General features: G+C 37.2%; 1 protein-coding gene across 8 annotated transcripts in view; it reads left to right on the top strand.

Moving 5' to 3' along the window:
- Nucleotides 1–16,982, top strand: part of DLG2 (discs large MAGUK scaffold protein 2) — a 1,964,578-nt gene that overhangs the window by 1,495,246 nt on the left and 452,350 nt on the right. For all 8 annotated transcript variants that reach the window (XM_029956387.1, XM_029956381.1, XM_029956385.1 and 5 more), the window contains 2 exons: nucleotides 6,741–6,885; nucleotides 9,122–9,260. In XM_029956387.1, coding sequence (XP_029812247.1) covers nucleotides 6,741–6,885; nucleotides 9,122–9,260 — 284 coding nt within the window. The remainder of the gene's footprint in view (nucleotides 1–6,740; nucleotides 6,886–9,121; nucleotides 9,261–16,982) is intronic.

The following is a 16,982-nucleotide window of genomic DNA, read 5'->3' as shown; positions in this document are numbered from 1 at the left end:
AGATGGATAGAGCAGTCATTTCTGTTATTCCTGTTTTTCAGAAGAGAAAGTTGGAGCTCATCAATGACAAAGGGATCCCCAATGTGACATAACTAAGATGTTGGTAAATCAGATTGAGATGTCATTGTCAGTGTCCCAAAGCCACATTCCTTCCACCAGTTTAGTCGGCCCTTCTGGTTCCTAATCTTGGTTTCATATTTGAATCTAATGCTCAGTTTTTGATCACTCTTGAGAGCCAGGCCTCAGTTAACCCTGTATAATCAAATCAGAGTCTCCGAGGTAGGCACCGTGCTTCATTTTTTTTAGGTTTTCCCAGTGATCCCAAGGTGTAGCCAAGTTAAGAATCACAGTCCCTCTTTGATCCTCTTCACATTCTGTCCTGCTCTGCTGCTGTTCCAGTGCTTCTCCCAAGGGTGACTTTGGAGGTCACACTCATTCTGTCAAGCTGGCACAGCATCATTTAGCATTTTCCAGCAATGGGCTAAAAGGCATCTAGAAATAGCTCACACTTCAGACTTTGTCCCCTGCAGTTAGAGTACTTTCTGAAACACCCGGGGAAACAATCTGGAGAATTATTTCTGGGACTCTGTTCTAATTTTTCTCACATGTAATAAAATAACAATTCACTGCATTTGCAGTGACATATTTTATTTTTAAGTGTTAAAGCCATTATATTAGTTTTTATTTCTTTTGCTTATATTTGGTTTAATAACTCTGTTTATAGAATTTGCTCTGTAGGTGACATATATTGGTGCCCACTACAGAGCAGTAATAGCATATTCCATCAGTAAAACACAAAAACTTGCCTCTAATAAATGTGTTTCTCTACTTTAAATTGCATACATATATCACACTACTAATACATGATGTACATTTTAAAATATACATTAAAAATAGAAAGATGAAAATCAATGTAATAAGTATTAATAGAAGTTCAGATACTTCTTCCTGTATCCAGTGGGTTGCCTTGGGGTTCATATCATACACTTCATTTTGGTGACCACTGCTGTAGAGGAAGCTGGAGTCGTCAAAACGTCACGGTTGCTTGTTCTGTCTATATAAGGAATAAAAAATTAAGAAATGATTCAACAATTAGTGGAGAAGGAAGAAGTTCACACTGTTGGAGCTTGTGTCCCTTATAATATGATGTGACCCAGTGCTCACATTCTGTACCAGCTTTCATGCTTCATATCCCATACCTGCCACTGAGTGAGTGTCCCATAAATGTGTGCAGTTTGTTGAGTGCCCTTCTTTTCTTATCCTTTCCTCTCTGACTCAACAAAATGTAAAATAGAAACTTAGGGTTCCTAGGTAACTCAGTCAGTTAAGCATCTGACTCTTGTTCTCTACTCAGGGTTGTGGGCTCACATCTTGAGTTGGGCTCCATGCTGGGCATGGAGTCTACTTAAAAAATAAATAAAAGATACTCAACATGAATGCCTCATTCTTTCTACAAAATAGGGAATTTCTATAGTTCTTCCTTTGGGGCACCACATTGTTATTTTTAACTTAGCCAATTGTTTCAACATTTCTTAGGTGCCTGTTACTTGTAGTGCATCCACTGGGGGAGTACAAAGAAGAAAATCTAATAAGAGAAATGGGGCCTAGCCAAGATCCCTGAAGGGAAGTGTGAGATACAGGTGTCCGTTATGGAATGAATAAGTTAGGGAAAAGGTATACGCAGTGAAACCGTAACTGTGTTGCATAGTGACAGATGGTAGCTACACTGTGGTGAGCAAAACATAGTGTAGAAATCTGTTGAATCACTCTGTTGTACACCTGAAACTACTGTAACATTGTGTAACAAATAATAATAATGATGAAAAGAACAATCTAATCATTGCCCTTGAGAAGATCAGTCTTAAGCAGAGAAGAGGCATTACAAGCACGAGTAAGTGTTGTAGGAGGTAGGGGGCAATAATTTTCACACAAGGAGCCCTGAACATGAAGAAACTATTTTTAGCAGCAGGATCAGCAAAAGCACTGTGTGATTGTGATGTTTGATGACTGTTTGAATATTGCTTTATTTCACACAGTGTATTTTCATGGTCATGGTATCCCTCCTTTCTCCAAAACACAAGTAAGTCAATAAATAAATTAATATTATCCCCATTTTGCATATAAGAAAATGAAGGCTCACTAAATATGTTAACTGACCAAAATATATGAATCTAGGGATGAAAACCAGATGTGATGCTACATTTAAAATTTACTCTCATTATGCCAAGTTACCTTTGTTTTAGAAACCTCTAGTTTTAAAATATCACTATTCTTAAAAAATTAAGTCCTTTCAATTCACTGGGCATGAGAAACCAACTTCCTTCTCTTTTATTCCAATTTGTTTTATCACTCATGAGACCTTGCTATGTGTGCTTCAAAATGAAACTACTGCACTTTATTTCTGTTCTTTGAAGCCTTTATTGTTGTTCATTTAAAACATAGAGTTAATTTGAGGTGCCTGGGTGGCTCAGTGGGTTAAGCGTCTGACCTCGGCTCAGGGCATGATCTTGCAGTTTGTGATTTCGAGCCCCATCCCGCCACCTTTGCTGACAGCTCAGAACCTGGAGCCTGCTTTGGATTCTGTGTCTTCCTCTCTCTCTGCCCCTCCTTGCTTGTACTCTCTCTCTCAAAAATAAAATAAGAACATAATAAACAAATAAATAATATTAGAGTTAATTTGATTCTAACAATAACTAATAAATGATCCTTACTGAAAAGATGAAAAAATAAGGACATATTTTCCAAAAATATCTATTACTGTATCCTATTTATTCAGATACTATTTTTAAAGTAAATTTTATTATAGCAATGAATTGCAATGCATTACAGAGATTATAGTCTTTGCTTTATGCATATTTTCATATTGTTGACAGCTTATTAGATTGGTTGTCTTTTTTAATTCATTTTTAAATTTTTTAATTTTAGTAAGTTTTTATTTTAATTTCAGTATAGTTAATATATTGATTTCAGATGTACAATATAATGATTCAACAATTCTGTCCGTTATTCATTACTCCTTGTAATGTCTTCTTATCTCATGACCGACAACTCTGTCCCCTTTTTAGAAAGTGAACTTTGGAGTTTGTGATTTCTTTTACAATGTTTCTAGAGTTCCCACGTTTCCTTGTACTATGTCTGCGGCAATGTTTGTCCCACCATTCCGGTATTCCTGAATAAATATGGACAGGTCAGCATCTCCCCATCTCTACGCTGCCCATTCCTCTTTGTGACCCCTCCCCTGCCTCCCCCCACCTTTGTACCATCATGTATCTGTATCTGTTTACACTCATTTGATTCCTACAACACTGGCCCCGCTCCCTTCTTGCAAGTTTTCTGGCACCTCATTTTTGTTTTTAATCTAGTTTGCCCTCCTTTTTCTCTGCATCATGCTCAAATTGAGTGCTCCCTTTTCTGTTGGAGAAAATGAGTCCTCTCATCTCCAGCCTCTCTGGTTGGCCTCAGTCCTTGTCCTCTTGCAAACGTACGGCCAAGCTGTACACATGTCCCACTCTGTCTAGAGCACCCACAGAAACACTGCATTCAAATGCACATGATTTTTTTTCTGAAATCAGGCCAGTTGTTCAGTGTTCACCATTATAGGCAGATACTTGATGCAAAAGAAAAAAAGAAAAAAGACAATAAAAAACAATGACAGGAGCAACTAGCCAATCAGTATAATATCCCTTCTCTGTGTACAATCAGCTCCAGCTGTAGGCCCTTTATCTTGAGAGTTCATAGGATAATACACACACATAATTAACCCAAATAAACCCACTTTCGTGAAAAACATTTTGAAGACTTCAGCACAAAAGAGCACTTTTTGGTCCAGATCCTGTACTATTCTGAATTTTTAAAAAGACCACATAGAGGCCTCATCAACAGTCCCCTAATTAAACTCATCAGTTCACAGATGTTTACAGGAAAACGCTCAGCAAAAATTTTCACCAAGAATTCCTGTTTCCTGAGAAGAGAGATGTGTGATGACAATAGTAATGGTAATAATAGCTAACATTAATAAGTATTTTGATGTTCCTACCATTTTACATAGGTCAATACGTTTAAATCAATAACCCTTTGAGGCAGCAGTTATGGCCATAACCTATTTTATAGATGTCAGAACTAAGGCTAAGAAGGTTAAGTGAGTTGTCCAAAGTCACACAGCCAGGAAAAACCAGGACCAGGACTCAGATCCTGGTCTGCCTGACTCAGATGCATGTGCTCTAATCACAGTGTTCTCTTGCCAACATTACACCACCTGTTCCATGACTAAAATCTGTGTCAATGTTCCAACACTTTGTGGTCACCAAATAGTGGGTCTGAAATCTCACTAATGAAAACCACTATTATCCCCACTTCTCACCTCCACCCTTTGCTCAGCTTCTACCTTCTGGTGTAAAGACTTCCCTGGTGGTCTCAGAGTCTACATGCAGTCATTCTCAGTAAACACGCTTCAAGTTTGAACCGTGTCTTACCAGAATATGAGATTCAAGGGAGCTGGGACCTAATCTATCTGGAAGAGTAATAGCAATGAATGGATAAAAGCCTGGCCTCTGGATCCAAACTGCCTGGCTTCCACCACTATCTACCATGATCTAATTGGTCATTAGATCACTGACTTTGGTCCAAGTTTCTTAACCTCTTGTAGACATGCTTTTTTAATCTCCAAAATGAGAAGTAATTATAATAGCTACCACACAGGTTGTTGTTGTGAGGTTTGATTATGTTCATATGTGTGACAATTTAGAATAGTGCTTCATGTGTAATACCGAGTATGTAAGTGCTATGATTAGGATTTTCATTCTTAATATTTATTACTCTATGTTTAATATATAGAACCATGACAGACACATTATGGGTATGCGTTTGACCAATGGACGAACAAGTGCTAGACAAGTAGAAATACAAAAGGATTTAAGAATGTCACTTGTCAAGAAGAGAACTGTGGGAACCAATGGAAAAGCTTATAGCTTAATGGAGAATTCATGGTCTGCACTCATACACATCAATCAAGTTCAGTTGCCTTTAGTCCTAGAGTCCCTAATGGGCTATGCCATCAAGAATTAATTGGCACATGGAATTTGCAATGATGTGGATGGAATTAGAGTGTATTATGCTAAGCAAAATAAGTCAGAGAAAGAAAAATACCATATGATTTTACTACTATGTGGAATTTAAGATACAAAATAGATTAACACAAGAGAAGAGAAGCAAAAATAATATAAAAACAGAGAGGGAGACAACCATAAAAGACTCTTAAATACAGCGAACAAACCAAAGGTTGCTGGAGGGGTGTTGGTTGAGGGGATGGGCTAAATGGTCAAGGGGCGTTAAAGAAGACACTTGTTGGGATGAGCACTGGGTGTTATATGTAGGTGATGAATCACTAAATTCTGTTCCGAAAAGTATTATTACACTAGAAATCAAATTTAACTAACTTGGATTTAAATTAAAAAAAAAAGAACTGGCACATGGAATTTATATGACAACATAAGGCAAAAAGAAAAAAATGTGATATTGTAAGGCATTCTATGGCTCAAGTGCTAATTAAATAGTACAGAGAATATGTAGGGGATTCAACCTAATGTTCTTTGGCACATTTTAATTCTGCATCATTTCAGCTGAAATTAACTAAAGAATCACTCGATTAAAAAAAATAGTAGCCAAATAAGAGATTTAAAATACAAGGCATATGGTACGACTGGGTGTCTCAGTCGGTTAAGCATCTGACGGTGACTCTGGTCATGATCTCATAGTTCATGGGTTTGAGCCCCGTGTTGGGCTCTGTGCTGACAGCTCAGACTGGAGCCTGCTTCAGATTCTGTGTCTCCCTCTCTCTCTCTCTCTCTCTCTCTGCTCCTTCCCTGCACATGCTATGTCTCTCTCTGTCTCAAAAATAAATAAAACATTTTTAAAACTTAAAAAAAAATAATACAACACTAGGTATTTAAAATATTTCATAAATACTTTTAAACCACTAAAGAGAAGTGCCACAAATATACACTCTAATGAATGTTAGAATATAATATTATATAAGGAAACTATGTGAATATTAATAGTTTGGTCCAACAATGCCACTTGTATGATTTATCCTGAATAAACCATCAATGTTGTGCACAAAAATAGAAAATAAGGTTTACTCCAATATATTTATGGTAGAAAAAAATTAGAAGCAAACTGAACATGTTTTAGTAAGAGATTGGTTAGAGCATTAGGTTACTGTTATGCCACACAATGCTGTATAGAAAACAAAGTCATGTTGTTGAAGTACGTGGACCAATGGTCACCCTAGATTTAAAAAGCAGGTTCCAAAACAATATGTACAATACGGTCACAATTGTTTAAAGAAATATATTCCAAGTAAGGAGACTTTGGTTAATTTTTACTTTTTTTTTTTAGTTCAATAAGTATATATTACTTTTGTAATTGGAAAAACATGAGAAGACTTTTGATCCCTCTTTTCTTTTTTCCACAAATAATATTCTGATTCCCATTATGGTACTTTCCTTTCTCATAGAAAAGGCAGAAGCAACTTTCTTTTTTTTTTAGCATAAACAAATTACCTTATCTGCTTTGGCTAATGCCCATTAATCAATCATTTCTATCAAAGTTTAATGTAGATACCGGCTTATAATCATTGCAATTTAATCTTTAAATAAGGTCATAATTCTATGTATCTTTTTGCCTGTTTCTTTTCACCTGCATAGGTCTGACTCTACTATTGAATATTATTTTCCTTTCAGGTAAACAACTACAGTTTAGAAGAAGTGACTCATGAAGAGGCGGTAGCAATATTGAAGAACACGTCTGATGTCGTTTATCTAAAAGTTGGCAAACCCACCACCATTTATATGACTGATCCTTATGGTCCACCTGACATTACTCACTGTAAGCACCACACTCAGTGTCACTTTTGCCAGGTTTACAAAATTAAAATTCTGCAAAACTTGGCAAATTCCTCTGCTTTCATCTTCGCTCTTGTTTAGTGTGTAAATAGTTCTGAGGGATGCTGTGTTTCACTCCCGGGGTTGCCTTACAAGGCCTCAACTAGTGTTTTGAAGGTGGGACCCCCTGGTGGGTTGGGAAGTCCACCGTTTAAGAAAGGCTTATGGTATATGTTATGGACAGTGTAATAACAAGAGGAACAAGACATTTTTAAAGGTTAGTTCTCAGTCTCTAAAGGCATGATAGCTCTCAGGTCATAACATTCCCCCTTCCCACTCAAATCTAAAAGTAGCGAAGCAGAGAAGAGAGACTGGGGAAATAGCCAAGAGATAGCACAATGCTTCTTCCTGGGGAGAGGACCTTGTGCTTGAAAGGTGGAATCCTGACCGTCTGTCACCATCACCATAGCTCTTAACTTTGCCTGAATATGTTACTTGGCAGGGAACCCAGGGGAAACCCTTAGTCACTCTGGCAGTGGAGATGGATTGTGGGTGGGGGTTTCTAGAGGAACAACTCCCTATGAGATGTTGGGTTGAGTCCCAATAAAGAGCGCTGCTACTTAAGCCCTAAATCCTCTTCTTAACAGGTCAGCAAGAACTTTATCTAAGGTTCTGTCTTTGGGGCCTATATTTAGAAGCAATTTATTTTTTTGATGTGAGTTTAAGGGACAGTTTTATCAACATCAGTAAGCTTGCTCATTCTGGAATGTTGAGAAACCAGTTGTGAGATTGGAAACTCAGAACATCTTCAGGATCTAGCACTAATTAGTACTGTGGTCTTAAGCAAGTCATTTAACCTCTCTGAGACTCAGATGTTTCTCTTGAGAGAAATTTAAAGGCTGAATAATTTTGTTACCTGCCCATTATGTTAGCTATTGCTTTTCTTAACGATCATTTGAAAATGACTTGCCCCCAAAATATGTCTTTTTCTCAAGCATGCAGTAAGCTGAGATCAGCCTTACCTTAGAATATGAAAGAATTTTAACTCTCAAAGGTTTTCAAACTGGATGAATTTAGAAAAATCAGCCTTGAGACTGTGAGCTGCTTCATGAAGGGTATGTAAGGTCAGTGTTACAGAGGTGAAAGCAATAAAACAAACCTTTGCTATTCAATTAAAAAAATAAATATATTGAGTTACTTCAATAGTATAAGATACCTTGTAAGGTAGTATGTGGGATACAAAGGAGATGCAATCATAGCCTTCATTGGAAGGATGGCTCATTCAAACAAATGAATAGCAGAAATATCTGGCTTAATAAAAGAGGGATGTACCCATAGGAGTGGTAAAAATAAATAACTTTTGGGCCCTCAAAGAAGGGGAATACCACCTGTCTTGGGAAGGATCGTAAAATGCTTGAAGCAAAGGGTGGCATTTGAATTGTATCTTAAAGAACGATGAAATTTCAATATCACAAGTGTGTTAGGAGACAGAAATTGTAGATAACTGATAAAAGTACAGATATTGGTGAAACTGGGCTTTGAGGACTGTAGGATATGTGTAAGTGGGATATTAAAATGGATCAATCTTGTAAGACTGACAAAAGCCAGTGTTTATATTTAATACAAAAGTGCAATGGAGAGCACTTAAGCATCATCAGAGCTGGGTTTCTCAATGTATAAAATGGATTTCTAGAGAGGGATGGGAGGCAGAAGACTTAGCGAGGAGGGGTTTTCAGTCATTTAAAAGGGAGATGAATTACTGTGGAGGAATAGAAAATAAAGGCCAGAGTTCTTGGCCTTTCTGGGGTGGAACTACAGCATGTTTGAGGATTAAGGTCTTATACAAGAACTTGCTCCTAGCTTCTAGATTTGATGATTGGGTATAAACTATGTGAAAAGAATGTGAGCTCTGCAATTAGAAAGCTAACATTTTTATTTCAACAGAAAATTAATCATCCTTATGAAAATGTGTGTGCTGAGTCTCTCCACCAATTCTTCTCTTCACCTAAAATTATACGAACTGAGTTTATAGAAATGAATGTTATTCTGTCTTTCCATTCCTAAAGGTCACCATGACTTGCTCATATTAAATGCAAACAAACAGTAAACTCCTCCCTCTTGGGAGATAAGAAAATCCTCAGCATGTAGCAAAGTCTTCCTATTTTTAACAGAACTGTAGCATGACACATTGAATCACCCACATAACAGGTTTCTTCTCTTTTCTTCTTTTCACCCCTTAGCTTATTCTCCACCCATGGAAAACCATCTACTCTCTGGCAACAATGGAACTTTAGAATATAAAACTTCCCTGCCGCCCATCTCTCCAGGAAGGTACTCACCGATTCCAAAGCACATGCTTGTTGAAGATGATTACACCAGGTCAGATATGCTTTTTGGTTAATTGGGTTTGTAATATTACTGGGAAGTAAACGGCATTTGCCTAACGTGTCAGCCATTGCTCTGGGGGCTAAAGTTTCTGAGCTCCATTCAACCTTACTATAGTCTTGCCTCCAGTGGAAATCTGCAAATTCTTGTAAACATTTGTCATTGTCCTCCATCAGGAATCAAAAATCATTAGTTCTTTGTGAGAAGTAGTAATAAACACTTATTCATCACTTTGCAATTTATTAAGACTCCCATACATGATGCCATTTCAGCTTTACAGCCATTTTATAAAATGGGTATTTTTACTTCAGAGAAGGTACTGCTGAGGTTCAAAAAAAAAAAAAAAAAAAGGAAGTAGCCTACCAATATCACATACATGGTTAGTTGGAGAGTCAGGAACGAAACTTCAGTCTTTTAAGTCTAAATTCCATGTTTTTCATGCCACCGGACACCCACACTTCAGTGGAGTTTAGTGCAATAGCTACAGGTAGAAAGAAAAGGAGCAAAATTAACCGGAAGTCCCTAAAGCACGATAGCTCTCAGAGCTGTCAGCAATGCTATTAGGCGTTGCTAATGCCATGGAATGAAACCAAGTTTAGGCAGCATGCCCCTGAGAAAGTTGGGTGTGACAGTTCACAGAGCAGACCAACTTAGTTGATTTAATTGTCACCTTTAAGGATTCAATAAATATTAGGTAATTAATAGATCACCAAATGAATAAGTGGATAAATAATAATACATATACATTTAAATGTTTTTGTTCCAAAATAATATATGCTCATTGCATTTGGTAAAGTAATGCAAAAACGTTCAAGAAACAAAACTCTCTCCCAAACTTTTGTCAGAGCAACCATCTTGAGGTTCCCAGTGTGACATCCTGACCTGAACCTCTCCTACCTTTTGCATGTTCCTAAGAACCTATATGAATTAACAGTCAGATATAGATGGGGCTTGACATTGTTTTTATAAAGTAAGTTCATAATTTAGAAATTGCTCTGCAACTTGCTTTTCTCACTGAGTAATCCTTTTACCCAAAATGAGATTACATATAAATATGTTCACACTTTTTCTGAAAGTGTTTGTGTGTAAAACTGACAGAGATGGACCCTTTGGTTTAATATCCTGCTGTCTAATGAAGTCATTTATCAGCCTTAAAAAAAAAAAAAGAGACTTCCTGCCACTTAACTTTTCTCACAGGTACCCGTGCATGCTTGGGTCTTTTCATTCCTTTGCTATTTCTTTTTAAATGATTAAGCATTTTCCATTTATTTTGCAATTTCAGGTTTGCTGAAGTAGCTTGTTACATCTTTAGCCAAGGCATGGAATGTTTAGATGCTGCAAATGTGCATCTGTGGTATAAATCAAATATAAACTTCTTCCTATGCTGAAACATCTAATCTCTGTGCTCTTAATTAAAATGAGGGCTGCAGCAAAGATAATCCTCATGGCTCTCTAAAGAATTGTGTAAATATAGGTACCTTTATTCACCAGAGCAATGATCTATTTGCTTTCATTCTATCACTAATATTTGATATGATTTTACTTCGAAAATGTCATTTTATCTTGTGAGGCCCCATAAGGAATTAAAATTGATTAAATCCCCTTCATAATCCAGGCCCTTTGCAAGCTGTTTAACATACACGATTCATTTAATTCTCCCCCAAACACAGAAAGAAGGGCTTTCGCCCTCATTTTGTAGATGTAGAAGTTGTAGTTTGAATATGTTAAAGAACTTGGTTATATAGTCACACAGCTTTTAGGTAGAAAAACTGGGTGCCCTGCCAACTACAAAATCCTGAGTAGGAAAAAACATTTTAATTTTTTTCTTATTTTGAAAATGAAAACCAAGTTGTATAAAACTGTTCCTCATAGAAACATGTAGCTCTACAGGAACCCAAGAGTTGGGTAAGCTCTAAGGACAGCTAGGACAGAGTTGAGAACTATATCTACCACTGATGGACTGTATGACTGCCGAAAAGTTACTCAAACACTGCAACCCTGTATCTTCATCTGTACAACGGGACTAGTAATCAAATTTTTCTCAGCAGACTGTTGTAATGATTGAATGACATAATGCATGCAAGAACTTATAACAAAGTATGACCTATCATGGATATCGAATGAATGTCGTCTATTTGCAGTAATTCTTATTCTACCCAACATGTCACATGGCATGTTTTTACTGATGGCCTCATAGGAACAGAGCCCACTCTTCCTACAGTGTTATGCCTCAGTATTGCGTTCTTGACCTGCCTCCTCCTTTATTCCCTGGCAGGACAATCTCACTAGGAACTCTGCGTAGAATCTTCAGAATGGCTGGTGCCTGGCAAGCTTGTGAAGTAAATTATATCAATTTACACACACACACCTCCTCTACTCTCCCCATTGCTTTGACCTCTCATAGGGGTCTGTGCTGGAGGCACTACCATGGATCTCAGAGATATTTGCTCAAAGGCAAATTCATTGCCTTGTTCATAAATATTTATTGGATACTTCCTACCAGACAGCAGGCACTGCACTAGGAATGCAAAACTGAGTAAGAAACAACATCTCTAAGAACTATCAAATAAATTGGTACAAAAATAAGAGGAAACCAGTAGATCCCTCAATGGCTGTTCCCTGATTATGCAGACCCTCTTTGTGAAATTGCCCACAAAGCCTAATTTATTAATTTTTACTTAAATTCTGAGTTTACATATCTTGGTATCAAAATGTCATATTTTTTATGTTAGTAAATGGCAGATATTACTTTACCATTTCCTTACTTAGAAAATATGTGCAGCTTTGTATCAGTTCTCATTTTTTAAAAGCAAAAGGTCTGTAAAATGTCAAAGGGTGGGAACTAGTAACGATAACAAACAAAACTAGATCAGTTCTAGGAAGGGTTCTGGTGTTGCCCTAGTAGAGTTCCCTAACACCATAGGAGTTACTTAGTAAAGACTTGTAAATGAATTTGAGTTTTATATAAATGCCCAAGGAAAAGCCTATGGAATCAAAGATAAGTTTTTGAGAGGAGATGAGTTTGAGATTGAGTTTGGGTTTGAAAACATGTATTGGCCTTGATTGGAAAGCCAGTGGATCTGGGAGGGTATCCATGGTAGGGGGTAGCACAATGTAGATTAGTGGAATACTGTGAAATAGAATAAAATGAAGCAAATGGTGGAGCATGAAAAAGAACTCAGAAAAGAGTATGGTTCCTACCTTTGTCATTCTATGCCTACCCTGTCTGTCCTATGCAACCTACTTATAAAATTTAAAATACATGAGGTGGTAAAAACAAAAAGATCCCTACTGTGTACTGTTAACACAAAGTCCTTCAATATGTATTATTTGCCCTTATTTATATTATATTATTTTTCTTGGTTTTTATAAATAACAAAAATGTTCAAGGATTTTAAGTCATTGCCTCATTTCACACAGCGAGCAAATAGCAGAATCAGAATTTGAATTCAGGTCTGTTTGTGTCCGGTGCCTCATCCTCACACTCCACACCCCATCCTGTGCGTTCAATTTCCATGGAGAAATGTTAAAGAAGATTGGGCTTGTGTCAGCAGACTGGTTTCTAGTCCCGTTTCTACCAACTAAACACCTAGATAATTCTGAACATTTAATCTCTGTGAGTCTTGATTTTCTCTTATATAGATTTAGGGGGAAAGGTACATTCCTAATAGAATTGTGATGATACGTGTGAAAGTTGTCATTTTTAAAGGACTAGATAAATTTATTATTATCCTAAGGTGTTATGATAACTTATATTTGAGGCCTACATTGAATTTTCCCAAAATAGTGAATCAAGGGAATTGATCCCTAATGATGAGACTTAAACTAATAGGGGAACATTTCTTTGAAATGTTTGATTACAAATATTTGAATATCATCATCAATTTAATCATCAAATTTGCAGCCTTTCATTCCATATGCTCATGATATCTTACTCTATCATAAGAATCATTTCTCTTTTCCTGAATCATATTTACTTTTGGGGGGATGGGTGGACATAGTTAAGAACTTTTTAAAGGAATTTTGATTAGAAAAATGCTATACTATCTTAGCTAGAAGTTTTTAAACTATTTCTTACTATTTACTGAAACCTTAGTAAACCAGGACATTTTGTTTTTCTGTTGATTTAGAGACAGCACAAGCAAAAAGGCCCTGGATAAAATTTTCTTAGAGGAAAGTCTGTTGAGTCTTTTATAAATCAGTATTAATTGTGATGTAGATGTCTGGTCTTAGATTTTTATTGAACTATTCTGGAAAGCTATCACTGTGATGCCGAGATGTATTTTTGGCTCAGAGAATTATAGGCTCTCAGACTTGGAAGGGCCATCATTGACTCTAGAGTCTAATTTTCCTCCTGATGAGTAAGGAACACAAGCCCAGAATGATTTGTTGGCTATATCTAAGTCCCATAACTTCAGTATTAGAATCAGATATAGAACCTGTGTCTTTAAACACCATAACTATGCTTGCTCTCTTTCCCTAAGCTAGTGTTCACTTTTGTTGTTGTGCTTGTTTCTGAATGGGGTAAGGAGGTAATAATTATGAAAACTGCAATCAATGATCACCTACCAGCAATGCCCACTTTATACATTACTTGCAACCAAGGATTCTGCCTCTTCTGGTCACCAGGAAGAGGTGCAAAGCACCAGACCTTTACCATCTGGCTGAATATTCTCAGTATACACAAGCAAATCATTGATACTAAAATAAAACCGAAAAACTTTGGGATGCATTGTATAACTTTCTTTTCAAGAAGTGGGGACTTAATTTACCAAGTTATGAATGTGATTACAAAAGCCAGGGAACTAAATTATAGCTATGAGCAATATATTTCCCAGTGACAGAAGCCAAGTTCACCTGGACCTGATCTTAGCATACCCAGGTGTCTTTCTGATTAGCTCTACATAATGTTGCCTGATTTAATTTGGTTGCTTAAAAAGCATAAACTCCATGAAATCTCAAAAAAAATTTGTCTCCAGAAACTTTCAAAATGACTTCAAATTGTGACTCTGATATTCACCAACTTGACTTTTTTATTGGCTAAATACATATGAGCCCATCATGCTAGAGTTTGCCCCTATTCTATTCCCCTCACATTATAGATCAGTAGATTATAGGATATGGTATCTAAAATATATTCCACTTGTCCTTTTCATTCATTCATTTGTTCATTCATTCATTCATTCATTCATTGAGTGTAATCAGCTTCTACCATGTGACAAGCATGGCTATCAGCAACAAAGTTTCATTGATGAGCAAACCAGGGAGGTCCTTGTCCTCATGGAGTGTACATTCTAGTGCGTCAAATAAGAGATATATAGATAAATGGGTTAAAGTTCAGTTATTAGTATTTTAACGAAAATAACAGAATAATCTGATAGGGTTTGGGGAAGAGAACAGTATCAAGTAAGGTAACCAGGGGATGCCTCTCTGAGGAGATAAGATGAGCTGGGATCTGAATAAAGGAAACAGTGGTGATCTAAAGATCAAAGAACATTCTAGGAAGAGGGAGTAGCAAGGGCAGTCATTGAGATGGAAATGAGGGAGGCAAATCATGAGGGACTATTGAATACTGAAAACCTACTGAAGGCTGAAGAGGGAAGGGGAAAGGGGAAGGGAGGTGATAGTCATGGTCTTGTGGGGAAGAGCAGTGGATGTTATATGGAAACCAATTTGACAATAAACTATAAAAAAAAAAGTTGAGCATGTTCCAGGAATATAAGGAAGTCCAGGTTGGCTTGAAAGAGATGAGCTAATGGGAACATGGCCAAAACTTAGGTTGGAGAAGGAGTCAGAAGCCAGATGACATAGAACTTTGTAGGTAATAATAAAGAAGTGTAGGTCTGAATTTGAGTGCATTCAGAATCTATTAAAGAGTACTAACCAGGAGAATGAAAGTATTTGATTTATATTAGAAAAAAACCTCTGCTGTATGGAAAAGTAGATGTGCCACTGAAGAAATGAGGGGAGAGGTTATGGCAGCTGGGACTAAGGGAAGAGGAAGTAGTGAAGAGGAACCCCACCTGAGCTCAGTTTTGGACCTGGACTCAATAGCCAGTGTTCTGCTTGAGGAGCAGGTCTGCTTCAGCCTGGCTAGTTTACTACTGACCATTTCTACAGTTTTTATCACCTACAGAGTAATGGTTCAGCAGCAGCCTGTTTGCCTCTGTCATTGATTCTTTATTTCCCTTGCTGTTTAACTTTATGGATCAGAAATGGAGAGAGGCTAAACTACTGTTTCTCAAATCCACATGCCCGTAGGCTTTGAAATATGAACTTGTCCTCCTCGAGAACTGTGGTAGAATGTGAATAAAGCTTTCTGTCCAAACATGAAACACATAAAATCTTGTGTTTTCTCCTAAAATCTTGGGAAGAATCCTTGTTTGCTTTCATATAAAAGTATTTTGATTACAAATTAAATGATATTACCCAAAATCTTAAAGTGAAATTGACCTACCAGAAACATTATTTTCTGGGGATACTCAGTCCCTGGCAAGTGCAGCAAGCCCTAAGATACACATGAGTACCCTGGTTTGAGAAGCACAGACCTAACTTACATAGAATTGTCAGTTATTCTGTGTCATATAAATGGCTCTGTAATAGTGGCTCACGGTTTGGGGAGCCTGGGCGACTCAGTCGGTTGAGTGTCGTCTGACTTCAGCTGAGGCCATGATCTCATGGTTTACCAGTATGAGTTTCGTGTTGGGCTCTGTGCTGACAGCTCAAAGCCTGGAGCCTGCTTCAGATTCTGTGTCTCCCACTCTCTTTGCCCCTCCCCTGTTTGCACTCTTTTTCTGTCTCTCAAAAATAAATAAATGTTAAAAAAATTAAAAAAAAATAATGGTTCAAGGTTTGTGGTCTCCATTAAGGGCAGCCTCTTAAATAAGACAAAACTTTGCCTCAAAGTCTTGGCAATATGATAAAGAAAAAATAAACAACAGCAACAGGAACCCATCTATCAATCTGGCCTCTGTGGCAAATACAATTATCCTCTGGATAATTTATTGACTTTGCCACTTTTTTATTCATGGTAGCACTCAACAACCAACACCATGTAGATTTTTCCCTTAAAAACAATTCTTTGGAACGTGGATGGCATCAGACTCCTCACAGGCTTTATAAAGTATATTATAAAACTTAACCAAATCAAAGATTCATCAGCAGTGTCTCTGAATAATCTCTTTTATTCTGTGCCTCATGCCTCCGCCTATGCCTCATGCCTCCGCCTGACTCCTCTCTGATATAGAGCCTGCTATTATAATGTCTCTTTTGAAGCCAAGTATAGTGATGGGAAGGGGAGAGTGAGGCAAAACTAGTGAGACAGATGGAAGAGAAGATAAACTATCAAGTGGAGCCTCGAGGGGAGTTTTCTCTTTATTGATGGTGGCTCCACATAACCATTTGAGGTTTACTTACATAAACCATGAAGCATGATCGATAGTGCTGTCCTGTTAGAAATAGAATGTGTGGGTATGCTAATGAGGGAGATGACAAATCTTAATTAAAGGAAGGTATCCAAATATGTATTGGAAAACACGGCAAGCGGCCGTTTGCTGTCAGGGAAATGAATTTAATATTAGGAAAAATGAAACAGTAATAAGGGTTTTAAACTTGTATTTTTTAGATATTTATTATTTTCTGTGTACCTAATAAATCAGCCAGGCATAAGTACACAGTTCTAGGCCTTATAATTTTATGGAAGATGGTTATTGCACA

Source organism: Suricata suricatta, chromosome 11, assembly GCF_006229205.1.
Source record: "Suricata suricatta isolate VVHF042 chromosome 11, meerkat_22Aug2017_6uvM2_HiC, whole genome shotgun sequence".
In the NCBI taxonomy this organism is placed as follows: Eukaryota; Metazoa; Chordata; class Mammalia; order Carnivora; family Herpestidae; genus Suricata; species Suricata suricatta.
The sequence above is the reverse complement of the archived record's forward strand: the minus strand, read 5'-3'. Positions and strand labels throughout refer to the sequence as shown.